This window comes from Vigna unguiculata, chromosome 1, assembly GCF_037176805.1.
Source record: "Vigna unguiculata cultivar grain cowpea cultivar isolate G323 ecotype 2 chromosome 1, ASM3717680v1, whole genome shotgun sequence".
Lineage (NCBI taxonomy): Eukaryota > Viridiplantae > Streptophyta > Magnoliopsida > Fabales > Fabaceae > Vigna > Vigna unguiculata.
In genome coordinates this window covers 22,400,901-22,427,656 of record NC_140792.1, presented here as the reverse complement: position 1 = coordinate 22,427,656, position 26,756 = coordinate 22,400,901, and the positions used below count along the sequence as shown (strand labels likewise).

Sequence of the window (26,756 nt, the reverse complement as noted above, 5' to 3'; positions counted from 1 at the left end):
AGAAATAACATAATAGAATTATTCATCACAAGTTCGGACATCAACCATATTTATTATGAATAAAGATCCTATAAAAATGATAATATAAAGAAATGTGCCATTATATATACAAAAGATCCTACAAAAATGATCATATAAAATTTATAGAAGTGTCTTGGATGGAGATTTTTTGAAGGAACCAAACATGAACATACTTTTTCAATCATAAATTTCTGGACGGCTGAAAATGTTTCAAAATTTTAGCTTTTAAGTATTATTTGCGTGCGTGTAGCAACACTTGCATTCGATAATATCAACTCGTGGATTTCAAAGCTAAAATAACCACAAAACCACAATATATTTTTATATATATTTAATAAATTGATAAAAAAATTAATGTGAAAAGAAAAAAAAAATAAAGTGTAGTCTGTCAAGTACAGGAGGTGAAGTTCACAATATTTTAACGAAGGTAATTCTCATTATAATAATAAATATAAATAAGATACTACTTAACTCTCAAATATATTATTTTAAATTCACTTATATTATTTTAATTTAACACTAATTTAGTTCCTGTTCACTATGTCTTTATTCTAACATAAGATTTGTTCCATACAAAAGCTAAGAAATAATAAGAAAACTTATAAAAAATACTTTATTTGAAGACATGAAAAGAGTTATACTTGAGGAGGCAACCTAATATATCAAAATATCAAATTGGATCCAACTGAAATTAAAGGTGTCTCACTCACTTGCCACAACACCTAACGTTCAGGATTCATTGCCAAAAGGGGCCACGGTGATCCCGCACACACTAGATCCGCTACTACCAATTACCTTCAGTCAGGTGGCAAATAGTTCTCGCTCCCAGCACGCGCCAACAGTGGCACTGTCCGTAATTTATCAACAAAACAGTGTCGTTTTCGTAACCTCAAATAATAGTAAGAAAATTCCTTCTTAAAACCTCAGTTTCAGGGTTCTCTGTTTCTCCTCATCGCGCACCCTTTCCAATTTTCTCTCTCGAAACCTCAGTAACGGAAAACGCGCCTCCGCCGCCGCCATGGCCGCAATCGCACGACTCAGGGTCGCCGCGGGGCCGCTGAGGGCCCTCGTGCTACGGCCTAACAGGGGGTTTGGATCGGCGGCCGCTGCACAGTGCTACTACGACGATGACGAGGAAGAGGAGTGTGCGCCACGTGGCATGCTGGACGCGCAGGGTTGCACGCCGGAGCGCGGAGTGCAGTGGGTGATGATAGGGGAGCCTGGAGCTAGGAGGAACCTCTTCGCGCAGAAGCTCTCGAAGCTTCTCGAAGTTCCTCACATTTCCATGGCTACGCTCCTTAGCCAAGACCTCAACCCTCGCTCCAACCTCTATCACCAAGTAATTCATTCATTCACTATTCCGCTCTAGGGTTTCCTTTCTCCTTTTCGTTTAGTTTACTTTCATTTCTTCGTAGGTCTTTCAATTATTTCTTTCGACTCGTTTCTCTTATTTTGAATTAAAATTAATGGTGAGAATCTCGTCGAATTAAGGAAAAAGTAGGTAAGTAACGGTAAACATAGTGGTTTTAGAATTAACGTGATTTTGTATTTACGATCACGTTTGGTTTCATATCGAAGAACTTTATATTTTCAGAAATTATTTTAAATTTAAGCAACTTTAAATAATTTTGCGATGAATACATCGTGTAAATTAGTTTTACAAAACCAATTTTGGAATCCAAGCACGCACTAATTAAGCTTGCATTTTAAACGTCATGGGTGTTGTGAGAATGTGTCTAAATTTGATTTGAATGGTTTTACTTTTTTTAAATTTTGTTTTGTAATATAATTATTACTAAATATGTTGTTAAGATTATTGTTATGCGGAAAGTTGGGATTGAATCCTTCTAAGTTATACTGATATTTTTAGGCTTGCTTGTTTTTTGTTTATGAAATAAATAATTTACGTAATTACAGTGTGAAATCACTTTTATATTGTCAGAAATTATTTTGGTACGACTGCAAGATTATTAAAATTGATAAATCTACGTTACGTTATAATTTGTCAGTGTTTTTATATTGTAATAGAGACTGTGGAACAAATTTTGAATTCTGAAGTTAAAGACAAAGGGAAAGAAAAAAAAAATGAACTTTTACTTTTGAAAGTCTATTATTATATATATTTCCGTTCTCTTTTACTAAACCAAAGAAAAGATATCATTACTCATCACATTTTTCCTAATTTTTTCCTTTGGTCCAAACATAGCATAGGGTAATTGGTAGTAAAATTGTCTTCTTAATCAATATTGGTGTGACGTGGGGTTCTTCCGATGCAGATAGCAAATGCCTTAGATCATGGAAAACTTGTCCCAGAGGAAATTATGTTTGGGCTGCTAAAGAAGAGACTGGACGATGGGTACTCAAGAGGCGAAACTGGGTTTATTCTTGATGGATTCCCTCGAACAAGGATCCAAGCTGTAAGTGGTTTCACTTCACCTTTCAAATCGTAAACTGCTCAAAATTTTCTTTGTTATTCATTCCTACAAGATGTGGTGATGTTTCACAGGAGATCCTTGATCACATTGCTCATGTTGATCTGGTGGTGAACTTCAAAAGTTCCGAAGAGGAATTAGTTAAAAAGAATCTAGGAAATCGAAAATTTAATTCTCGCCAAGAATATATTCTTATGACCAGCTCCCAGAACCCAACAAAACAATTGCCTGGAGATAATGTCCAAAGTCATGAAGACGAGGTAACTAATCACTTTTATTTTCATTTTGATGCCTTTATGGATTAGTTTTGTCTAAGGAAAAATTTGTTTTTTTTTTCTTTCAATTTTTTAAGTTTCCCATACTAGCTCTAAAGTTGTGCTAAGCTTGTTTGAGATACTAATCACTTGGGACTTCTACTTATATTTTGGGGTTTTATTTTTCTCTTCTAGTGCAAGCTGTTGGAAGATTACTACAGGAAGCAGAAGAAACTTCTGAATTTTGAATTAGCAGGTGGACATGGTGAAACCTGGCAGGGACTTCTAGCTGCGCTACATCTTCAGCATATTAATGCTCTTAGTTCTTCACAGAAGTTAACTGCGTGAAGGGCCACCAATCTTGTATGGCATCAATCCGTTGTCGGCATTTTAGTATGTGAATATGAGGGCTACAACAGTTTCATAGAAATTTTGTGTCTGTTTCTATATTGTTGACTGTTTTGCAAAATTTTGAGAATGCTAGTTTGTTCTGTAGCGCAACCGTTCAAGTATGAACCAATACCCAATGTATGGTCCTAAATCCTACTAGTGTATGTTGTCTGTTTTTGTTCAATTTTGGCATAACAGTTTCATTAGTATTTTTCCTGGTCTCAAAGTCACGTTATACACCAAGCATATCATGTAAAAGTTAAGAACTCTTGAATATCAATGTTCATTTTTGTTAAAGCCATTTCATATTTTATTACGGCTAACGGGGTTCCGCAAAACTGCTTTCATTTATTCTTAAGACAAAATTGTTTCCTTTTGCATTTCGATTCTTAATTGTTACTAATATTAAAGCCTTAAAAATTTTCCGCTCCCTTTGGCGGCAAGTAGAATTTGAATTTCTTGGGTCTTTCAAGCTCAGATTCGAAAAAAAGCAAAAATAAGCATCAATTACATAAATAAGCAATGCAGAATTTAATCTCACATGACCTTATTGTACGATCCAAGCAATTACTGAACATTATTTATTATACTCTGGTCATTTCCCCCATCTCGTTTTTCAGTACTCGGTGTTTCCGTTCAGTTAAACCTAGAATATATATCTTGCTTTGTACAGTGCTACCGAAGAAATGTAACAGAAAAAGGGTGAAACCTAGTTTGTGGCCACTCATTCACTGTTCATCCACACATCCCTAAGAAGTTCAAATCTAATGGCAGATTCATCGCGACCGTCTTTCCACTTGCAGTTGTTCTTTGATGCTGGTGAGGAGGAGCCACTGTTCAGTATTAACGATAATGGATAGTTTAGTTCATCGAGCTCATCATCACTGGTGTATGACTTCCTAACAATGGAAGATTTGCTTCTTCTAAGCTGAGATTCACTTCCAATCTCCCCCGTAATGCTTGTAATGGTAGTTGGTGGTGGAGGTGAATATGCAATGGGAGCTGCATTGCATGGGAAATTGTTGATAGACTCATTTTCATCATCAAGGTCATCCTGTAGAGAGCATAAGCCAAATTTGGACTTAATCTTAAAACATCAGATAAAAAACCATGAACATATCACGAGATGTCAATTTCATTTATCCATTGTTTTCGTGAGGCACATGTATGAAGTATCAAACTAGAATCCTATATTACTCAAATATAAGAAAAACGTTGGTCATATTTGGTAGACTTAAACATAAGCATATCTAATTCCCTAAACCTTGTTTAATGATACTATTTCAAACCTAAACATCATTTCCAATTAATATAATTTGAGGGTAATTTAGGAAAAATATGTCTTTATTGTATGAAAACAAGAAGATTAAATGCACTTGACTACTACTTTATCTAACCTGTGAGTCCAGAGCTTCAAAAACATCATCAGGAATTGGATCAGGACAAAACTCATCCGGGAGAAAATTGTCTAGTATCCTCATGATTAAAGGTGCAGTAAACATTGGGCACACCTTCAGAAACAATGATGAAAGAATGATTAAGACGAAGAAACACGTAGCAAGTTAATTAAATGGGGAAAAACACAAGTTCATTGGCTAACCTCTTTCCTAATGGATGCATTTAACAACATATCCTTAGGAAGCATCAGAAGGTCGCTTAATGCATTAAGAAGATGGAAGGATTTGAAGGATGAATTTTGACTTCCATCATTGCTGTCAAGTTCATCGTCATCTCTATCATGTGAATCATCGTCATCTAGACCAAATAGGTCAGTGAGCCATCTAGACCAGTTACCAATCTGAGAAATCCAGAACACAAATGAAAATAACTAATTAGTGGAGACAATTTATAGCCACTGACATTATATTGAACATATGCATATTCAATCATTCTTTATTTTCATTTTTTGCTAACTCCAGGCCCACTTTTAGAGTTACATTCAAGAAATAGATATTAGCAGAAAGGAAAGAAGTAAATTGAGCCTACGACAGTAGGTTGCAATTACATTCACTAGTACAGAAACACGCGTTCTAGTTCAGAAAAAAATTTGTTGAGATCTGAGATTACCGCAGTTTTTAGCTGTGCACCAGATCCAAAGCTCAGTTTACCGGGTGGAATGGGGAGAACCTTGGGATCACCAATGGGATCAGAAACTGGATCGGTTGGAATATCATCATCAGACTCCCGAAGAAGGGCATTGAACATGGCAACATCCAATCTTGCCACACACTGCTCCATTATCTGGAATAAGTAAAAACAAAATGCAGTCTAATGTCAATTTTGTCTCATAATCAGACGACAAAACGCATATACATAGGTTGATATACTCAGATATTAGTTTGTCGGGAAAGTTGGGGGATTTCACATCCCAGAGGAGTTGAAAATATTTTGGCTTCAGCTTAAGCAATTTGCAGGAGTCAGTAGGAGGCACTAAGCTCCACTGAAAAATACACGCACCCATTATTCTTTGTTTACATAATCATCCATTTCAAAGCTCTTCAGCAACCCATGCAAACTAAACCAACAGATAAATGACAATTGAAAAGGGACTACAATACAAAAAGGTACTATAATGAAAATTTTCAGTACCTTCAGCCCAAAAACATTGAAGGAAAGGAAGAGGGAAATTGATAGATATATACTAACCAATCTAGGTAGCACAGACAAACAACCACACTCATGCCCTCCAGCGCGGATAGGGCATAGCCTTTCACAGGCTTCTCTGAAAGCATTCTTCCAAATATCTAGCGATAAATTTCCCTGATCTTGGTCACATGAGCCAGACACGTTTTTATAGTCTTTTGAAGAATCTTTACGAGTGACCTTGGCATCAGAATTCTGCATACATGGAGTCAAAGACTGGACACAGAAAGAATGATCCATGTTAGAAGCCAATGGGACTATTTTATATAAATAATGAGCTCATATGGGGACTTAAGCCTATTAGGAATGAAAGTGTTACCTGCCACCAAATAGATTCCACAATGCGAGAAAAGATCCAAGCTTCTACCTTTTCCAATGCTGAGGTGAACACATTTGGGTCATCCCAGTTACCTATACCTCTATTCTCAAAAGCTGTATTATCGTTTTTCCTAGGAGAAAACCCTCTCCATATTAGTGGTTGTGTTAACTTTCCAACTTTCACCTCTCCATTCTTCCTTCTTGTTCTAGATCCAGAAGTATTAGATGGTGTAATGTCTTTGGTAGTTTTGCTTATAATTGTTCTCAGCACAATAGAATTAGACAGCCAAAATGTCAACCTGCATCAAGATGCAAGAAGAGGTCAATTGCCCCTGCAGTCAGCACAGTTTCTGAGGAAACTGTAACTTCCAATATAGGCAGTAATAATTAAAAACCTAAAATATCTAATCTGATGACCCTATTAGCTGAGAGTTTCATGAAGTATATCCATTTTATCTTCCACATAACGTTGTATTATTTTTTTTTATTGAGACTAGAATAAGTTTGATTTAATTTCAAACAGAGCAGTGTATGTATATTGTTTTCTTCATGCCAAATAAAGTTTCTTGCTATCTGAGTTAATTAACTACAAACAATTATTTTTACCCAGAAATAAATCCCAAATTTCTCATGATGAACCCACTTGTGCTTAAAATATTATATTGACTAGTGATAGGATAACGGATACATATACTTGAAATTAAGTAACCACTGTACCCAATATAAGGCAACTAACATACTCAAGGTTACCTTGGGACATCATTTCCACATGCCTTCGCAACAAGGACTAATCCTGAAACGGCACTTCTAGCAGCCCCAGCCCTTCTTGCTTGAAGATTTTCTTTACAAGCATGAAGGTACAGCCTGGAAAGGCGCCGAGCTGGGGCATGAACCTTACTCATTGAGCTTCCATGTTCGGCAACTACTGAAAATAAAGCAGCCTCAATAGCAGCAGCTTCTCTTAACTCTCCTTCAAGCATCTTTATCTTGTTCTCCATCTGTTCAATCTTGTTGTCTAAAATGGCATTTCTGGCTTCCCTTGGATAAACTTTGGCATCTTTTCTGTCACTGCTTTGAATGTTCCCTCCATTATTTTGGACCCCTCCATTATTTTGGACATCTCCATTAACACCATTTTCCTTTACCTCAGTGAGATGATTGTTACCAAGTGACCCAATACTCCTAATTGAGTCTGCTGATGACCTTACAGACTTAACATGCTTTAGTCTTTCATTTTTCATAAAACTGTCTTTCATACCATTATCTGACCCACCCAAAGAATATAAATTGCTACTCAATAAAGCTTGGTCTTTTGCATATTGCACCACTGATTCATCTTCAACAAGATACAGCTCCTCAAAATGCAACGTTTCATTTCCATCCTTATCCCCAATGGAACTGTAATACGTATCACTTCCCCCCTCCTGCACAAGACTTTTACCTACTTCCTCAGATCTCTCACTTAAGTTGTTTTTGGTTTCCAAACCAAATCTTGGATTCTTGTCGAGGTAATTTCTACCTACAGATGCAGTGTTTCCAGAACAGATGTCAAAATCACTTTCATTACTTTCATTACTGTTTATTTGAACACCTGTACCCATTTCTCTACAATTGGCAACTTTTTCACTACCCTCCTGATCCAAATTTTCATGCTCGCTGCTTCTGAACCTGATCTTGGAATCTTCCTCTAAGCTTGGGGAAGAAGAGTCAGCATTAAAAGAAGAAACCTGCTTTGGGGTTGTCACTGATCTATAATGGGGAGTGCTTGTATTAGAGGTATGACCATTTGCTGGACTCCCAACTTCTGAGATTACATCCACGGATGACACATAGGAAGAACTCCTCTCCAGTCTCTCATGTGCATCTTGCGCCGTCACATTTAACTTCTCAACTCTTGCCTCTGACGCCAAGGGGTGATACCCCTTGTCATTTGTACCACTGTTTTGCTGTGATTCATTTGGTCCATTCTGCAATTTAGTAGCAATTATTACTACATGGCTTCATGAGAATCTTCTTTATATATCATTATATTTAGATATGCTCAACAAAAAGAAAGCAGAAATTATTATATTATAACCCTTATAGCAAAATAAAAATGACTAAATAGCTTGACAAGAATTTTCTCAATGTTACATTGTGTTTAGATACCCAGCAAAAAGAACGCAAGCACTACCATTCCCTTCATACCGAAAGAGAAATGTGTAGTGAAACATACAACTAGATATGGATAGGAAACAGATTTTAATGGAATCACTCTAGAAATCCCCATACTTCCATTGACCAACAGTTTAAGAAGATGATCAGTAAAATGAAATCATAAACAGGAAAGACTGCCCCAGGGGCTGCAACCATCCTGCAACCTAAATCAATCAATTCATACCCCCCGTATATTTGTTCTTGTCACTTAACTAACTCACATAATTTGCCTCCATATCTTTTTTCCACTAACACAATCTGTTCTAGCTTATAACAAATGACATAATCCCTACTCTAGCTCATCCCTATTCCCACTCTCCTCCTTTTCTCATGTGCTTTCTTTATATTCTTATCTGTGGGTAATTGAAGTACAACAAATAGGATTCTTATTTTCCTCGTAGTGATTCAAGTAAGGAATTTCATTTGAAAGGGTCCAGTCATGCATTCGATGACAAGTTCAACCTTGGCCAAGAAGAGCAAAACATCTAAACATTGCAACGACTGCATTTTGTCCTATTTCAAAAAGTATATTCATGGAATATGGCTGGTGGACAACATAAATTGCCATGGACACTAAGTTAGAGAAAAAGAAAAGTACATGGCTATAAATAAGAGAACGGAATACCAGGAAATACCTCTTGTTCAGGAGGCATACATGCGGTAGACTCGGTGGAAGTAGTGACTGCAGCCACAGATGAATGAGAGGAAACATCAGAGGCAGTAGTAACTGCAGCCGCAGATGAATGAGAGGAAACATCATCATCAGTAAAAGAGGCAACCTCGGCTTCCTCAGCATACTCTCCATTCATCAATGATGATACAGATTCATTGCCATTATTGTCCTTTGGCTCCACCTTTGACAAGCTGTCTTTCAAAGAAGATCTAGGGTGACTCTTTTCAACAGGCTCAATTTGAACGAACAGAAGTGGCTGGTCCGTGTTTCTGTAGTTCCTCTGGCAGTTCAATGGTGTACGAATGCTCAAAGTCTCTCTAAGTACACCACAATCTGCCAAGTCTATGATGGCAGTCCCCAGCAACTGACCTTTAACAGTCTTGTCTCTTCGAGTCTCGTACAAGTGGAACTCCAAGCAATTCTTTTGGAACACCTCAGCAGTACTATTTCTGATAGACATATCCCTTGACAGAGTTACAGGAAGCTTAAATGATTCATTAAACTCCAGCTTTCCTTCACCAGCAACAGAACCAGGACTTAGAGAAGGGGAAACAAGAGCAGTAGACCCTGAAGCCCGTTCACCATTCTCCCATTGTATCAATACAGAACGAAGTGACCTGAGAGATTGCGAAGGGGGCCAAGGCTTTATCTCCTGAATGTGAATTAGGTATTCCATATGGACACCACCACCACTTCTCCTGTTCTTTCCTTTCATTGCTGCAGCAAATATAAGGCTCCTTTCAAAGAAAAACTTCTTAAATGCAGTTCAATATGTAGTTGAACAATCACCACTCACAAACAAGCTCTCTGAAGTGAAACAGATAGCAATAAATCAGATTAAGATTTGCATTTTACCAGCAATCCTAGTCAGATAGCAATAAGTTGTCTTTGAACTCACTAATTATTAAGTATAATTGACTCAATAAGAGGAAACAAAACAAAAGGAAAGTTGAAGAAACAAAAAAAAAAAAATTAATTTTGCCAGTGAAGCAGCCACCTAAGATTTGGTGGTTATTTTGAACAAATTTCAAACACAGGAGATACAATGTAAGGATAGGACCGTTAAACTATTTAAGACTCAAATTTAACTCCACTTAAAGCAAATTTGGTGCAGATAAATTGAAATCAGCTACAGAGAGACCAAACAAAAAGACCAAAACAACACAAAACCTTGGACATAAACAGAAAGACCCAGATCAAGCAATAGCTGGAGAAACCCCAGTAACAAAGCTCAGAACTTGAAGGCAAAATCGAGTAGAAAAATGATAATGCAGAATATGGTGTCTGGTTAAATACAGAAGCAAAAGTTATAGCAAGTTTGAACTAAGAGAATGCTTGAAATGTAAGAAGAGTGAGTACCGGGAAAGCAGTGGCTGGTAGAATCAGAAAGCTGTGACAACAAGCTGGAACTGCAAGAGGGTCACCACCATATCTATGGGAGAGTGTCTACAAGTGAATGAAAATGATGAAAATGGAGAAATGTCTTAAAAAGGATGGTAAAAATAATTTATCATTATTAGAAGAACAACATTCCTATACGAAGCACGAACAGAAAAAGCGCACACTAAATAACATTATTTTAGTCACTACTACTTAAAATATTCAGCTTTAAATTTAATTTTAAAAAATAATACATAGCTATTATAGTAAACTTTGTGCTCCTTTTGTAAATAACATTATATTTTTTTTAATTCATTCTAATTATTGTTTAAACCTTTGTAATAATATGTGGTTCAAGTAAATTGTTTATAACAATATGTAATAATGAAATATTCATATTTTATAAATATATTTAATATTTTTATTTTAAATTTAGTTATGTGTTTTTAAAAAAATAAAACTATTACCATGTTAATAATAAAAAATAATGATAATTATTTCTTTAAAATAATTACACATCACTATTTCATATTATAATTACATTTTTCTTCTTTAATGGAAATGTACTTATATGCTATTTTAGTTGCTAATTTTGTACCTCCAAAGAGAGGGTTTTTTTTCAGTTATCTAATCTTAATTTGTTAGGTTATATGAGGTTTATGAGAATTGATACTCGAAAAAAGTGTGCAAGTAACTTTTAGTTGGACAAGAATATGGTAAAATAGAAACGGCGTCGTTTGGTGCAAACCACAGCAAACAATCATGATGCTAGGTGACTGAATGAATATTGATGAGATGCTTGCGCGGAAACTGTAGACCACGTTAAATACAAAAAAAATAAAACCAGAGTGAAAAACTTCGTCACGCGCATCGAGAGCGTGTAACAGATTTATTTTAACATAAAAATATATGCTTTTGAATAATGTTAAATAATTTAAAATGATTTTTTTCTTACAATAATCTGTCTTTTTTTTATCTCTATGTTAATATTTTCACGAAAAACAATTACTAACTCTAATTAATTTAAAGTAAGTATAAAAATTCTAATCAGAAGTTTTTTGGGTATATTCGTTATATTATAATTAAATATAACTAGAATTTTTGGATATATTTATTAAAACTTTATTTTAAAATAATTAATTTGTTCATAATGTCTTCTTTTACAAAAAAAAGTACGCCATAACAGAAGGAAAAATCGTTGAATAATAATCATAAATGACAGCTTTTCAGATTAAGAAAAGTTTAACTTTTAAAAAGAAAATTATAATTTTATTTAGCATTATGTATGTTTTTAATATCTAAATTTTAATATATTTTTACTTTTAAACTTTAAAAATAAATAAATACAATTTTGATTCAATTATATTTCAACTGATATTGAAAAAATTGTTAAACACCGGCATAAAATATATATTCATTTTATATATTATTTTTAAGTTAAACGATATATAAAAATTTTATATAAAGAAATTTCACGTCAATTAAAATTATATTTAGCTATTTTATTTATTATCATATATATCCGATTCATTTTAAAAACATCTTTTCAAAATAAATCGCTAAAAATGTTAAAATAATAAGACCGTTGAAAAAATGCAGGAGGCGCGTGAAAGACGTACATTCCTAACGCGATGTGGCATACTTCATATTCAATCTGGGCCGGCTCACCGACACAAACAGTTGTCAACAATAATGTTACTATGTTTTCACCAAAATAAGATGTTAATATCAGCTTCTACACTTTATAGCAGTGTCCCGGGAAATAATTACATTGGTGATGTGGTGGCGCCCATAGACACTTTCTTCAAACCCAAATATCAAAATTAAAATGTGTTGTGGGTAGGTATTCCTTAGGCCATCAGTAACTTACACAACTTTTTCATTTAAAATAATAGATTTAATTAAGTTTTAATTTTTTTTCTAAATTTGTATGTTATTTATTAATTTTTATTAAGTATCTAAAATTTTATATTTTTAATTGAGTTTGCATTGTTTACTTTTTTATTAATTGGGTGAGTAACTGTTATTTTATTATGTAATTCTTTTTTTATCAGATTTTGTGATTAATATAAAATATTAGATAATGCAAGTCACCTATTAAGAGTAATATTATTTTATATTAATTATAAAATCTCATATCTTTTAAGATGTATAGCAAAAAAAAAGGTAAAATGACCGAACAAGATAGATAAAATAACAAAACATTATCCAATTAAAAAGTGAAAAAACTTAATTAAAATTTTTAAAAATATCAATTATCAAATATATATTTATAAAATATCTAACAAAAACTCAATTATGGTAAACAAACTAAAACTAATAAAAGCTTATTTAAAAATAAATAAATTTATAACGAAGTTAAACCTTAATTAAAACAAAACAGTATTAAATTAAGTGGGTTTGTAATTTGATTTCTGTTATGTCATTAATATTAGTTGTTATTCATAGAATAATTAATGTCATCTATTATTAATTATTGGGTTAAATATGTTTTTAGTCCCTTAACTTTCAATGAATCTTAGATTAGTCTATTTCGAAACTTTGAACCAATATAATTTTTCATCTTTCAAAATACAAAATTTAGTCATTTTAATCAAATTTTATTAAATTTATTTGACATTTCAAGTACGTTTCATAATAGTATTTGACTTAACATTAAAGTTAAAATATATCAAACATTATAAACAACTCAAATATAATCTTGAAATATATACAAAACATCAAATAAACCTAATAAAATTTGATTAAAATGACTAAATTCATATATTTTGAAAAATGAAGAACTAATTGGTTAAAAGTTTCGAAATAGACTAATTCCAAAATTCACGAACAAAAATATATTCATATCAAACTTTTCCACTATAACTTATTGGAATTTCAGTTAATTATAGATTGTATTATAATTCATTTAATATTTTTTAAGAGAAATTCAGCCTCCCAAAGTATCCTCTAAAACTTTCAAGGTGTCTTTTCTTCTGGAAAAGAGTGATTTCCATTTTAAGATTGTGGGATTGAACCTTGAAGTCACCTCTTCAAGAAAAGCAACTTTAAAAAGTCACATGGTTTTTAGGTTAAGTTTGTTGAGAGACATTAACAAAAAATTATTCAGTAGGACTGTTGAAGCTTGAAATTAAGTGAATTAGTTTCCAAGCTAGTGAGTGTGCACACCAAGTGAAGCCTGCATCAACCAAATTGAAGTTTAAAATTATGAGTTCTGTACCAAACACTCAGACTGATGCCTACAATTCTTTGGTTCAACTTCCATAGTCATAATAGCACAATGGCCTTGCAATATATATATATATATATATATATATATATATATATATATATATATATATATATATATATATATATATATATATATATATATATATATATATACCAACAAAATGAAATTTACCCTTTGAGTGTGTATATTACAATAAGTTCATTAATATTATAGTTTTCTTTTCTGGTAAGTTCACTTAATCAGTTAGTTTTCACCAAATTATAAGAGGATAATGGCGTGGGTTGAGGTGTCCACTTCCAAACCTTGATTCATGATAGAGTACTGAAGTGAAGTAAGTAAGAAATAATGTAAGATTTTTTCCATTTCTTAAAACATACGTGTTAAAAAATAGTTTTTTTTAATATTTTTCGTCCTTTTTCTAAGATATTCGCTCTATAATTACGTGTTAATCATTTTAAAAATAATTTTAGATTATATGACAAAAATGAGTTTAAGAATGCTTTTCCAATATTTAGCATATTTTTCAACTAGTGTCACTCGATCATCATGATAAATAAGTCATGTATGATACACTAGATAATCATAATATGAAAACTAACATTAGTGCCTCGTATAGAGAATTTTACAGTTTTAAAAATACTAAAATATTGAATTAGAATTAATTTTATTGTATTATTTTTTTTATTTTTTAAATGCATTGTTTGACAGGACAATTCAAATTTGTAAGACCGAATATATTAAGTAAAGATCTTCACGAGTAGTTATTCTCATGTGCCCTGACCTTCTATTTCACACTTTATGTTGAGATGTCGTATGCCTTCGTCTCCTTAAGACTATAAGGAGGTGTGTCACAGAAAACACTCTAACACTCAAGTCAACCAAGTGCGTCAGATGATAACAAATGTTGTAATAATGGAATGTAATTAATTTACCTAATGTATTGTGTTATTTATATTGTGTTTATGGGCTTTCACATGGATGAGTCTGGTCCACGTACTTAATCACCTTGATTAACTTGCCTAATACTCTAATGTGTTTTAGCCATTTATCTACTTAATCACAATCATCCTTGTTGTTGTCTTGACCGACATTTTGTTGTGTTGTTCGAGTGCACTTAGGTCGAGATCATCTCGGACCAAGTGATGTTCTCAAGTACATATAATACACTAGCCCCCAAGCTCGACAAGTTATGTGTTCAAGTCTTCAAACTACCACTACGATGTTGGTATTAGTTTGGCCGATATGTGCAAATAAAATTTGTATTTCTTTGGTCGTCTCACCCTATAGGTATAATAGCCCCCAAACCTTGAGAAGCGCCAAAGAGGCTTGATTGATAGGTGCCAGGTAGTCAGAGATCATGTGACATTGGGAAATTCAATAATTGTGACCCTTAACCGTCATAATTTTGCTATAAATATGGGATGCATTTGTCTCGTTTGAGCACTTTGCTCTCCAATCCTTCCTTCTGTTGCCGAAATCTTTCAAAGAATTTCTAGTCTCTTATGCCAAGTAGTATTAGGTATGTTTTCTAGTGGTTCGAACATGTCTTATTCAGATCATTGTAGGGGTTAAGTAATGACGAACCTATCTAAGTCTTCCTATGGTGCCTCATCCTCTAGGACTCGCATGTCATTATAGAAACCTGAGAAGAACTAGTAGTCGAGATGGCATAATCAAATTTTTCGAGAAGAGGGGTATGATTGGGTATACCCTCAGGTGAAACTATATTTTTCTAAGTTTAGGTGGTCATCTATCCTTAAGTGGTGGCTGAATAGCAGATACATTTATGATGGAGCTGAGGTAGAAGATATCGTCTTGTTCGAGAGGGTCTGAGCCACAAACAATGTTTGTCAAGGCCAAGAAGGCTATGACCGAGATTTTTTGTACATGTATATGGCTTTCTTCACTCAATTGCATATTCAACTTCTATTTGAGGAGTTTACCATGGGTGTGTTACATCTTTTAAATGTTGCCCCCATCCAAACTTCATCTAAATAGCTGGGGATGTCTCCAAGTGTTTCAGTTAATGTCTAAAGCCTTAAAATTGGAGCCTACACAATGTTTTCTTCATTTTTATAGTATTCGCCCTAGGTCGGCTGTTAGCTTGCTTTCTTTAGTAAGTCAAGCTAAGACATGTTTGCTTAGCTTAGCTCTTTTTTATAATCCTTTAAGAAAAGTTTTCAAGTTACACTTTGTTATTACAACATCACACCACCAAAGGTAAGAAAAATCCATTCACTTTCCAAAAAATTTAACTCGTACAACTTAATGTCAAATTCAGTTATTTATGATAGAAAAAATATTTTTTAACATTTACAATTTGCTAGTTAGTAGTTAATAAAATGTAAACTTTTATATTTATAAAAATAATATTGAAAGGTGTACCACGCCTAGCCGACTTAGCCTGATCATAGCCGTCTACATAGCTCCCAAAGACGCAAATAATCACCATGTATGAACCAGTAATAGTATTCGGCCTAAGCCGCTAAAGGGTAACCAGCCTAAGCCACTAACTTAGGATAACTAAGCAAGAACTTGACAAATTCAGAGCATTACCAGCAAGGCCCCTAAGGGCCCACGATAATCGAACTAAGGGGCCTGGCCTAAGACCCAGGCCCACCTACGGCCCAAACAGGGGCCCAGCCCATGACGTGGCTAGACATAATTAATAATCTATAAATATGTGTGCACCCCAGCAATTAAAGGTACGCATTCATTACTCCCTTAATTACGATATTTGACTTTCTGAGAATTTTGGCTGACTTGAGCGTCAAAGTCTCTTCCACAGGTAACCCCTCTCGGGTCCAAACCGGTCCAAACCGAGATATCCACAGATGACATATGGCAGCTAGGAGGAAGCCTACTGAGGAGATTGCAGATTGAGGTAAGGTAACACTTGTGTCTGATATATCTTATTTGTTCTCCGTAGGAACAATTGGCGCCCACCGTGGGGCACGAGATAACACTTTACGGACCAACCCACATTCTCTCGAAGATGGTTTCAACCCGCAGCAGAGCAGGACTTAACAAGCAAGCTGAAGCAGGTCCTGCAGCACCTGCTAATATCACCCCGGACTTGGCCGCTATCCTAGACGGTCAAGCCAAGATGCAACAGGAGCTAGCTAATTTGAAGAAACGCAGTGTTGATGAGATGGAGGCACTACGACAGGAGAACTCACGCCTAAGGCGAAAGATTGAGGCCGATCCCGCTCAAAAGGGAAAGTGATGAGTGTGTATTTTTGCCGTCATTCAGTGTTTAATTCTGGGTATTTAATTGAATTTATATGCTTAAAGAGTGATTTAATTGATAATTCTGATAATTAGGATATTTGAACTTGTGCAATAAAAATGTGCTAAAAAGTGATTTTTAGTTGCATAAATTATTTCTTGGATAATTTAACGTTTGTTGATGCAGCTGAAGTTAAGATTAAGCTCATTCAAGGTGGGAAAATAGATTGATTGAAATTACAAACCACCTTTAAAAGGCTGAAATTAGCAAGTTCTGGAAAATTCACTTTTGTACCCCATACATTACTTACACACTCCTCCTACAAGTGGACCACAAAAACCTGTTTTGCATCCCTAATATGTCTATTTACACCCCTCCTACCACTTAAACCCAACTCACTTAGATCATGCCATGTGGCAATCCCCAACTTTTAAATCTGTCCAACCACATGTTGACATGTATCATAATCCTCCACTCACCAAATTGACCAATCAGATCTTGCCACGTCACCATCTTCCAAAATGAAACCCTAACCCTAATTTTCACCATGACCACCCTCCACGGCAGCTGCCGCCGCCTTCGGCCACCACAGTTCCACCATCTTCCTTCTCGTCGGTGAAGCTTCGCACCTGCACCGTTCACGAACCTGCACCATCTTCATCATCTTCACCGTGCCGTCCACCATGGAAGTGCGCCTGTAGGGGTGGCAAAACGGGCTGGGCCCAACGGGCCAGCCCGTCAGCCCGTGTTAAAAGGAATGGGCTGGGTTGAAGATTTCAACCCGTCAGCCCGTTCTAGCCCGTCCCGTCCAGCCCGTCAACTTGACGGGCCAAAGTACGGGCCAACCCGTCCTGCCCCGTTGGCCCGTTTTAAAAAAATAAAATAAAATAAAAATAATTAAAAAGATTAATTTTATAGATTATATATTTTAAATGTATAAATATATAATAGTATTGTAATTTAAATCATTAACACCTACAAATTAAGTTTGAATTATTAGTTATAATTGAATAATTTAATATGTAAATTTAATAATTATTTTAACTTATCTAATTAAAAACATTAACTAATCAATTAAAAGTTAAAATAATATTTTATTTGATTAAATATGACTTTAATAATAATTTATATGTATATATAAACAAATTTAAAAAATAAAACAAATTAAAAAATTTGAAAACTAATTAAAAAAAAAAAACTAGACGGGCCAGCCCGGCCCGACCCGTTAGCTCGTCCTATACAGGATGGGTTGTGACTATTGGCCCATTTCTGTTTGACGGGCCAGCCCGTCCCGGCCCGTTTTTTGATGGGCTACATACGGGCCGGGCCAAAACGGGCCAGGCTGGCCCGTTTGCCACCCCTATGCGCCTGGAACGTGCAGCACCGTGACAGGCACCAACCTTCTGCACCACCGCGTCGAACCACCATCTCTGCAGCCGTGCTTGAAGACGAAGGCACTTGCATAACGAAACAGCCACCACGCACAACGCCACCATAGAAGCTCGTTTCACCTCGCACCAGATCCGCAACCATCATCTTCTCCGCGCAGCCGTGAGTGAGAACGAGCCTTAGAATAGTAGCAGAAGCCATAACCACCGTGAACGAAGCACCTGAACGAGCCTGCAACACAGCGTCAACAACAGCGCGCCACCTTCGCCGGAAAACACATCGCAAACCACCGCGCCGTCAGCCACGTAGCAGCCATCGCGAGTTGGAGAAGAGTGAAACCCTAATTGTGGAGAGAGAAAGCGCTCTGCCACGTGTCAGCTTCTCATTTTGGTCAAAGTAGCATTCAAATTTTGGTCAATATTGTAAAATTGGTCAAACAAGAGGGGCAAAATTGGAAATTGGACAGAAATTAAGTTGTTAAAATATTTTAGCAACCAAACAGATAAAGTCCAAGACCAATTGAAGCCTATATAAAGAGGCCAAGGGAGAAGCAGAAAGAAGGAACAAGCTGGGGACTTCGGAGTTTTGGAACCCTTAGGGGCGCCTAATTTTGTTTCCTTTCTCTCTCTTTTCTTCTCTCCATTCTTCTATTTTTATTTTGCATTCATGGAGTTCTAAACTTCTTGGGTTGATTCCAATGTAATTTCTTAATTGGATTCTGAGGTTAGATATGAAAGGCTAAGGAAACATCCGATGCCGCAGGGTCCCCAGCTTTCCAGCCCACCGATGAAGAAAGCGAGTACAATCCTACCCCGCACACCTTCACCACCACTCAACAAACTCCCATCCTCTCAACCCATCATATACACTTCCATCCCACCCTTTCAGGAAACACTGCAGCTCCTACCCCAGTCGCCACCTTACCCTCCACCCATATCCCACCCTATAACATGCCTTCCACCCTACCCACCACCCACATCCCACCCTATAACATGCCTCCCACCCTCCCTACCACCCATACCCCCCCTCACAACTTTACTTCAACTTTTCCCACCCTCGTTCACCATCCCATCCCCCCTCACCCGCTTCCATCCAGACAACCTAGACGCCGTTATCCTTTTACGGATTTCATCGCCAATACCCCCTGCCTAGTGAGAACCTTTCACACTGGAACGCTACACAGGTGAGACCGACCCAGACGAACACCTCAAGGTCTATATCACCCACGTCGCCCTCTACACTTGCCACGACGTTGTTTTCTGCAAGACCTTTCCTACCACCCTTAAAGGCCCTACCCTCGAATGGTTTACCACCCTTCCGCCATACTCCATCGACTGCTTCGACACCCTCTCCCACATGTTTACCACTCACTTCGCCGATAGCCGCCCACATCAAACTACAACAATCTCACTTCTCGGCATCAGACAAGAACAAGACGAGACACTTTGTGCTTTCATTGACCGTTTTAGTAAGGCTACCCTTCGCACACCACACCTCAATCAGGAAATGATACTTCAGTGCATGACACTCACTCTTAAACCCGGCCCCTTCGCCAACAACGTCTACCTCCACCCACCCGCCTCCATGAGTTGAAACTCCGCGTCGCCGACTACGTCCGCATGGAGGAGATGAAAACTCTCCATACAAAATTCTGCAATGACTATACACCCTCTACAGCAAACCCCCCTACACAACCTTCCTGGCCTGACCCGAGACCCCGACAACCCCGCTTTACCAAATATGCACCCCTAAACGTTCCTCGATCCCGTCTCCTTGTCGAAGACCTACAGGTGTTAAGACTTTGGCAAGTGTACCAAGTCGCGCAAGTAGTAACCGGTAAGACCGGGATATCGTTTCCCAAGAGACTCGTGTATACTAATTAATTGCGTAATTAGTGACTAATTTAAACTAATGAATAAATCCATATTTTGAGTTTCAATGTATGAAATTAAATTTTGCATAAATAATTAAAATTGAAATTTGGAAGTTAAAGGCACTTAGTGAATGGAAAATATTAGAAATGATATGACTTGATATTGTCGGGGTTAGAATTCACCAACTATGCTCTCATGCAACTACAATTTAACATCCTCTTCATTAATATGCTAATGCCAACCCACAATATTACTCAAACCCTAATTCCTTAATAGATTGAGCCTAAATTTCCTTATTAAAAGTCAATTCCTTGAACTCTTAATAAGCAAATTTGCTTTATGCACAAAGGTTTAAGACAACCAATGGGTCAAGCCCCATTCCTAGGTACAAGCTCCATTGAGTTTTCTTATTCCAAATCTAGGTTTCAAATGATATTTCCACACCCAATGAACCAAAAATCATGCAATAGATGGCTAAATCAATGCAAGCTTTAAGTGAAGAAATAAGAAGACTAGCAATTAATGAAAGAGTCATATATATAATCAAAACATTTGCATTTACACAAGAGTTTCGTGGCTACATCTAACCCCAACAAAAATGGGTTTAGCTCTCCATTGCCATGGAGAGCTCAAGCTTAAAAATGGAAGAAAAGGAAGAGAAAGAGATACAAAGAGGAAGATGGAGTTGTTCCCACGAGCCCTAACACTCTTCCAAGCTCTCCAAATGTGTTCTTCGTGCCTTCAAAATGCCAAAGATCCCTTTCCCCTCGCGAAAAGAGAAGAAAAAGAACCAACTTGCCACATCAGCGAACATTGGCACCTGGCGGAAGGGTCTCACCGCCAATCGCTACCCAAAAAAGTAGTGGCAAATCTTCCCGCTACCGTCCAGCGGTGACCAAGTGCCGCCAAGCGGTGACCAACAGTGGCGCCTGGTTGGCGCTTATCTAGCGCCTGGCGATGGCGGCCTGTTGCGCCTGACGCTGTCTTTGTGTCGCCGGGCGCTTGCTGTTGATATTTTTGCTCTTCTCCTTGCTATTACGGGTCACTCATTTGTCTGGACTTTTGGAGCAAAGCTTTCAATCTACAAGAAGGACACAAAAAATGGGGATTAATGGTATATTTAGATCAATGTAACCCACAATGTATTTATTTACAAAAGTAAGGTAAAATTGAGGATTAAGTAGGTCAAAAGCTTTGGAAGAGATGATTTTGCTAATGAAATATAGCTTGGATAATGGTAAAAATTAACATTATCAACTCCCCCAAACTTAAAACCTTGCTTGTCCTCAAGCAAAAGGTAACTTGGCCTAGATGAACAACACAATTGCAATGATCTAGCAAATCAAGAAAACAATGTCAATTGTGCTTGCTCTTATTTGAAAGATTGTGTAGCACATGTGTTTCATTAGCAAGGCAAACTAAAGCTATGGTGTTCACAAAAAAAAAATTCACAAGTGCATGCAAGAGTTTATAAGGGATCAACAATCATGGCAAAATGTTTCCTTGATCAATGGGAACCACTTCTCACAAGAACAGGTGTTTCACTCAAGCCCACTAGTGTTTGGATATAAACAACATTCTCTCTATCATCACAATGTCACACAATTTAACTTTGCTTTTTGTTCAAAATGGCTAAAACTTTCACAAGCATGCTATCATCACAAGGTCTTTTATGGCTTGTGTCATGGCTAGGCTAAGAAGGAAATTTGGTTTTTCAGGATAACAAAAGTACCTTGAGCTAAGAGAGCAACTAATCAAATCATGAAAGTATTTTTCTCCCTTCTCTATTGAACCAATGAAACCAATTCCCAACTTGCTTGCACCAATTTTCTTTTCTTTTCTTTTTTTTTGAATTGAACCAAAAACTTTACAAATTTTCCCATGCTCCCTTGTATTAGCAATAATTCCCCCAAACTTGAACCATACTCATGACTAACAATCATTTGCTCTCTCAAGCTCAAAGTAAGGTAGTCAATATCTTCACTATGCTCAAGGTTCAAGGAATGACACATATTATCTTTAAGGCTCAAAGAAGACTTAAAGGATTTGCACAAGAAATCAACTTAAAAAGGATTGGCTCAATTATGTAACAAGAAAAAGAAAGATGGCCTTGATCACTTGTAGCATGCAAGTAAATGAATAGCAAATGAACTCAAGCAAAGTCAATTATGAGTCCACAGTGATAGCATTCACACAAATCAACTCTGGGGCACAACCTCTCACAGGGTATTTGGGTTCCACAATTGTCAACATATGCCAAAATCATTAATCACAATTAAAATCAAGCATCACTATATCAAAATGAGAACAACCACAAGCTCATGCTCACAAGCCAATTCAACATCATTTCATAACAAGCACAAAAGATGATCATGAAAAGTACTAATTCAATGTAAAAGATTAGTTCACCACAACCAAGTTACAAAGTTCTACACTAAGCTACAAAGTTAAATACTATCAAAAGAAAGTTAAAAAAAAAATGAAATCTAAAAGCATAAATTAAATCAGGACTATCAACAAAACAAGTCCTGCAAAAAGTGAATCACTCTCTCCAAGTGCTCAGGCGTCATCCTCGCCCTCTTCGTCTAGATCCTCCTCCTCATCATCACCAGCAGCTGAGGCTCCACCTCCCCCAGTAGTAGTGGCCTGGGCCCCAGGCCAAGTAATAGTGGAAGCAAAATCCTCAACTATTGGGGTGTGCAGCTCGGGAATCATTAGGGAGATGCCCCTAAGCATGTCTGCATTGGCCATCCCCAGCCGGTATAAGGCTTGCATCTGGGGTTCCAGGAGCTGAAGGTTATCGAGCTTGGCCTCCAAAGCCTGCAACCGCATGTCAATGGTAGGAGTTGCCTCGGGCTCGGGCTCTGGCTCAGCCTCTGGCTGTGGTTGATGGCGCCTCTTGGGTTTGGGAGCAACTGAGCAGAACCTCTGAAAATATGAAAAGTCCAGGTCTTACGTTGCTTTCTCCAACGGGGGTACAGAAATGTCCACCCCTGCCAGGCTGCAAAGATGGGTGATGAGAGAGGGATGGCCAAGAGCGGCCTTGCCAGCGGTGTTGGCACACCGGTGGATCTCATTGGCAATAAATTGCCCTACATCCATCACCCGACCTGTCAGGATGGTGTATAGAATGGTGGCGCGTCCCTCCGTAAGATCAAACACATGGGAGCATGGGGAGATGTTGGCGTGCACAAATGCTGACCAGAAGTGGGCCAAGGGGTGACGAGAACCTCTCTGAATCGTGCCCCTGTGAAATCCTTCACCCGCCAAGCAGAGTGCTTGGATCAGCTCTCCAGGCGCCACGCCCTCATCATCCAACACTGAAAACTGGCACTCCACATCATCAGCCAGCTGGGTGCCCAAGAATTCATTGATCGTGTCTGCATCAAAGGGCACCCTTTTCCCCCGCACATAGCTGAGAAAGGTGGGAGCTGCTGAGGTGGTAATCTTGGCATTAGCATAAAATTCTTTCACCAAGGTTACACTAAAAGTGCTAGGATAGCTACCCAGCCTTTCCCAGCCACGCCTGATCAACTCCAGTTAAAATTCGTTGACCTCCCCGGGCTTGAGAATCACTTTCCTCTCTGCGACCAACTTTTGTTGCATGACCACTTGGAAGCGGTCCTCATTATCCTTTGTGAGGAAGTAGTGAGAGTAAATTCTCTCCTTTCGCTTTTTCCCTTTTGAAGGGTTGCCAACGATGGTCTTCATTCTTTTGGGATTTGAGGAGGATGCCATCTGCAAAATAAACATTGGTACAAAGAGGCAATTTAAAGTTAGCATTGGAGTGAGAGATTCAATCAAAAAGAGAGTTAATTGCATCTAAAGACTAAACTAGAACAACAAAATGTGAAGTCATTCAGATGCAAAAACCATTGTAGCATTGGTGCCGCACAACCCAAGCTACAATCACAAGAAAAGCAAAGAAAGAGGCAAAAACATGGCCCACCGCCTGGCCCCTCCAAAACAGCCGCTAGGCGCCAGCTCGAACTAGCGAGCTCTGCAGGGCACCACCGCCTGGCGGTAAGACAGGCCAAAATTGCCACCGCCAGGCGGCACAAAACAGGACAACTAAGGATTGTGGTCTACGAGCACAAAACAACATGGGATTAACACAAAGACACCCCAAAAACAGCAAACACGAGTTTATCATCATAAAAAGCAACAGAAACAACATGTATATGAAAGCAACGTAAACCCTAAGCTAGTGAATCAACAATGGAGTAACAAAACAAGAATCAAAAATGCAAAAACGAGGAGAGCACAAGAAAGATGTTTTACTTGAGTGGAATGCTTGAGTGAGTGCTGGAAGAAGTGAGATTGGATGAGACGTGAAGTGTGGGTTGGTGCGTGGAAAGGGACAGAGTCGCGATCGCCTGGCGAGAGTGTGGCTGGAAGTGTAGTGGGAGTGAGATTAGGGCACGAGAATGGGTTCAATTGGGGGTTAGGATTTGTGAATTTAAGAGAGGATTGGGGGTTGAAGTTAGGGATTGGAGAATAGAGTGGTAGGGTTTGGTAAGTGTGAGAATGGGGAAGACAACGACGCCAGGCGAGAGAGAACTTAGGGTAAGTGAATGGGCCAGCTCGAAAACACACTTAAAAGGGTCCAGTAGTGCTGACGCAGTGGTACCCGCCTGGCGGTAGGTCACGACCCGCCAGGCGGCGTGTCAGAAAAATGCCTCTGCACCAGTTTTTCTGGTGTGGCGCCTGGCGGGCGCTAGGGAGCAGCCATGCAGCTAGCTTCTGGAGTGCTTCCAAGGGTCAATTTTTCAGATAGCGCATAGCGGTTCACTCCCTCCCGCCAGGCGGTTAAGCTGCAGGGTTGGATTTTTTTGTATTTTTGGGTTATGGTTGGGTTGGCTTTGACTCTATTGTGCTCCCACCAACCTTTCACTCTTGCACACATACTTTTTCAAGTTTTTCAACTTCAAACCAAGCATTCACACTCAAGCAAAACATTCAATTCATAAAACACATGCACAACTTAACTTAAGATATGAATTTACTACACAAGCTATGCTACTACTATTCTCACAAACAACCAATTTTACACTACCACATTCTATGATGCACAAAGGCTAAACTCAATTCAAAATGCTACAACTAGCACATGCTAACACCATCCTAAAACTAAACATGCTTAACAACATTCTAGGCTATGCTTCCACAAATTCACAAATGCATGCAACAAAATTAGCACAAAGTTCAAACATCAAATCAAACACAACAATCTATGCTAACACATTTCACACATGCATAAAAACACAAAACTATATTAAAAACGAAAATTAAAAGCTAAAATGAGTTTAGAGCACTGGGTTGCCTCCCAGGAAGCGCTTGTTTAACGTCACGAGCCTAACGGATAAAGCGCTTAAGCTTGGTTGGTGCTTTTGGTGTGCTCCTTCCTAACCTCACACCTATACAACTTCAATTGATCACTAGTCACCAATTTAGTCCTTCTAGAATAAGGAGCTTCAATTTCAATTCTTCCATCAACTTTGATGTCTCTAATAACCCATAGCCTTGCCCATTTTGATTTTAATCTTCTAGGAGAAATCTTAAAATGTTCCTTTCTCATCACAATTGGTTGGTCAGGTCTAAGTCCATTAGTCCACGTCAAAGAGTGGTGGTGAACTAGAACATCATCTTTTTCTTCCCTCTCTTCATTCACTTTTGCGGAGAAACAATTTGAGCACTTTCCAAGAAACTTAGAAGCTTGCCACGGTCTACTAGTCACAGATAAGATTTCATTGATGGCCTTAAGACTAGTTTCTTCATCAGTTGATTCTTGTACAGCTTCAAAAACGTTGAAATTCACTTCCTCATCTTGGTCCTTCAATTTCAGCGTTCCCTCATCCACATTGATGACAACCTTGGCTGTCTTCATGAATGGCCTCCCAAGAATGAGTGGTACCCCTTCATCTTTCTCCATTTCCATCACCACAAAATCAACCGGGAACTTGATCTTATCTATCTGCACCACCACATCTTCCACCACGCCATAAGGGTATTTGATGGAGCTATCTGCTAGTTGCAAGGTCATTCTTGTTGGCTTGGCTTTGAGACCACCAATCTTTCTAAGCATAGATAGGGGCATCAAATTAATGCTAGCCCCTAAGTCAACAAGAGCTTTCCCCATATCTTGATTTCCAATGGTGCAGGGGATGGTGAAGCTACCCGGATCCTTGAATTTTGGAGAAAGATTTTTCTGAATAATGGCACTACAATTCCCTTGCACTTCAATGGTTTCCTCTTTTATGTATTTCTTCTTTTTGCTAAGGAACTCCTTCATGAACTTTGAATAAGAGGGTATTTGTTGCAGTGCTTCAGAAAACTGGATCTTGATCTCAAGTTGTTTGAATATGTCTTTGAACCGAGCTAATTGTCTCTCTTTCTCTTTTCTTGAAGGATTTTGAGGATAGGGAAGGGGTTTCACAACAACTTTCTCTTTTTGTCTTTTCTCTTTATCCTTCTCTTCACTTTTATTCTTTTCTTCTTCCACAACACTCTCTTCATCAACTTCTTCCTCTTGAATCTTTTCTTCCCTCCTTCTCTTTTCTCTAGCCTCCACCTTTTCTTTACAACCTAGTCCAACCTCCTTTCCGCTTCTAGTGAAGATGGCCTTACATTGCTCTTTGGGGTTGGCTTCGATGTTGGAAGAAAAAGAACTTCCTCGTTGATCAGCCAATTGCTTGGCTAATTGCCCTACTTACACCTCCAAGTAT

General features: G+C 37.6%; 2 protein-coding genes across 4 annotated transcripts; one reads left to right on the top strand and one right to left on the bottom strand.

Moving 5' to 3' along the window:
• The first annotated feature begins 960 nt into the window (after positions 1-960).
• On the top strand, positions 961-3,394 carry LOC114162735 (P-loop containing nucleoside triphosphate hydrolases superfamily protein). Its single transcript, XM_028046702.2, has 4 exons — positions 961-1,360; positions 2,298-2,438; positions 2,528-2,713; positions 2,903-3,394. The coding sequence occupies exons 1-4, from the start codon at positions 1,040-1,042 to the stop codon at positions 3,053-3,055; spliced, it is 801 nt and encodes a 266-aa protein (XP_027902503.1). The 5' UTR covers positions 961-1,039; the 3' UTR covers positions 3,056-3,394.
• Positions 3,395-3,576: 182 nt separating this feature from the next.
• Positions 3,577-10,444, bottom strand: LOC114162716 (uncharacterized). 3 transcript variants are annotated; one of them, XM_028046679.2, is made up of 9 exons: positions 10,287-10,444; positions 8,890-9,734; positions 6,809-8,025; positions 6,060-6,357; positions 5,744-5,956; positions 5,165-5,338; positions 4,698-4,895; positions 4,495-4,608; positions 3,577-4,151 (listed from the first exon to the last, which is right to left on the bottom strand). In XM_028046679.2, the coding sequence occupies exons 2-9, from the start codon at positions 9,640-9,642 to the stop codon at positions 3,822-3,824; spliced, it is 3,297 nt and encodes a 1,098-aa protein (XP_027902480.1). In that variant the 5' UTR covers positions 9,643-9,734; positions 10,287-10,444; the 3' UTR covers positions 3,577-3,821. The 3 variants fall into 3 exon arrangements, with proteins under 3 accessions (XP_027902480.1, XP_027902491.1, XP_027902486.1); XM_028046690.2 differs by having other exon boundaries at positions 8,890-9,644; positions 10,287-10,429; XM_028046685.2 differs by having other exon boundaries at positions 8,890-9,664; positions 10,287-10,423.
• Between the last annotated feature and the right edge of the window lie 16,312 nt (positions 10,445-26,756).

What these genes read in the sequence shown, in the direction of transcription:
- LOC114162735 (XM_028046702.2), top strand. Translation starts at nt 1,040, where the DNA reads ATGGCCGCAATCGCACGACTCAGGGTCGCCGCGGGGCCGCTGAGGGCC. An exon ending in CTCGAACAAGGATCCAAGCT is followed by an intron (nt 2,439 to 2,527) that starts GTAAGTGGTTTC and finishes GATGTTTCACAG; the next exon opens with GAGATCCTTGATCACATTGC. An exon ending in TCCAAAGTCATGAAGACGAG is followed by an intron (nt 2,714 to 2,902) that starts GTAACTAATCAC and finishes TTTCTCTTCTAG; the next exon opens with TGCAAGCTGTTGGAAGATTA.
- LOC114162716 (XM_028046679.2), bottom strand. Translation starts at nt 9,642, where the DNA reads ATGAAAGGAAAGAACAGGAGAAGTGGTGGTGGTGTCCATATGGAATAC. An exon ending in TGTGGAAATGATGTCCCAAG is followed by an intron (nt 6,358 to 6,808) that starts GTAACCTTGAGT and finishes ATCTTGATGCAG; the next exon opens with GTTGACATTTTGGCTGTCTA. An exon ending in GTGCACAGCTAAAAACTGCG is followed by an intron (nt 4,896 to 5,164) that starts GTAATCTCAGAT and finishes TGGATTTCTCAG; the next exon opens with ATTGGTAACTGGTCTAGATG.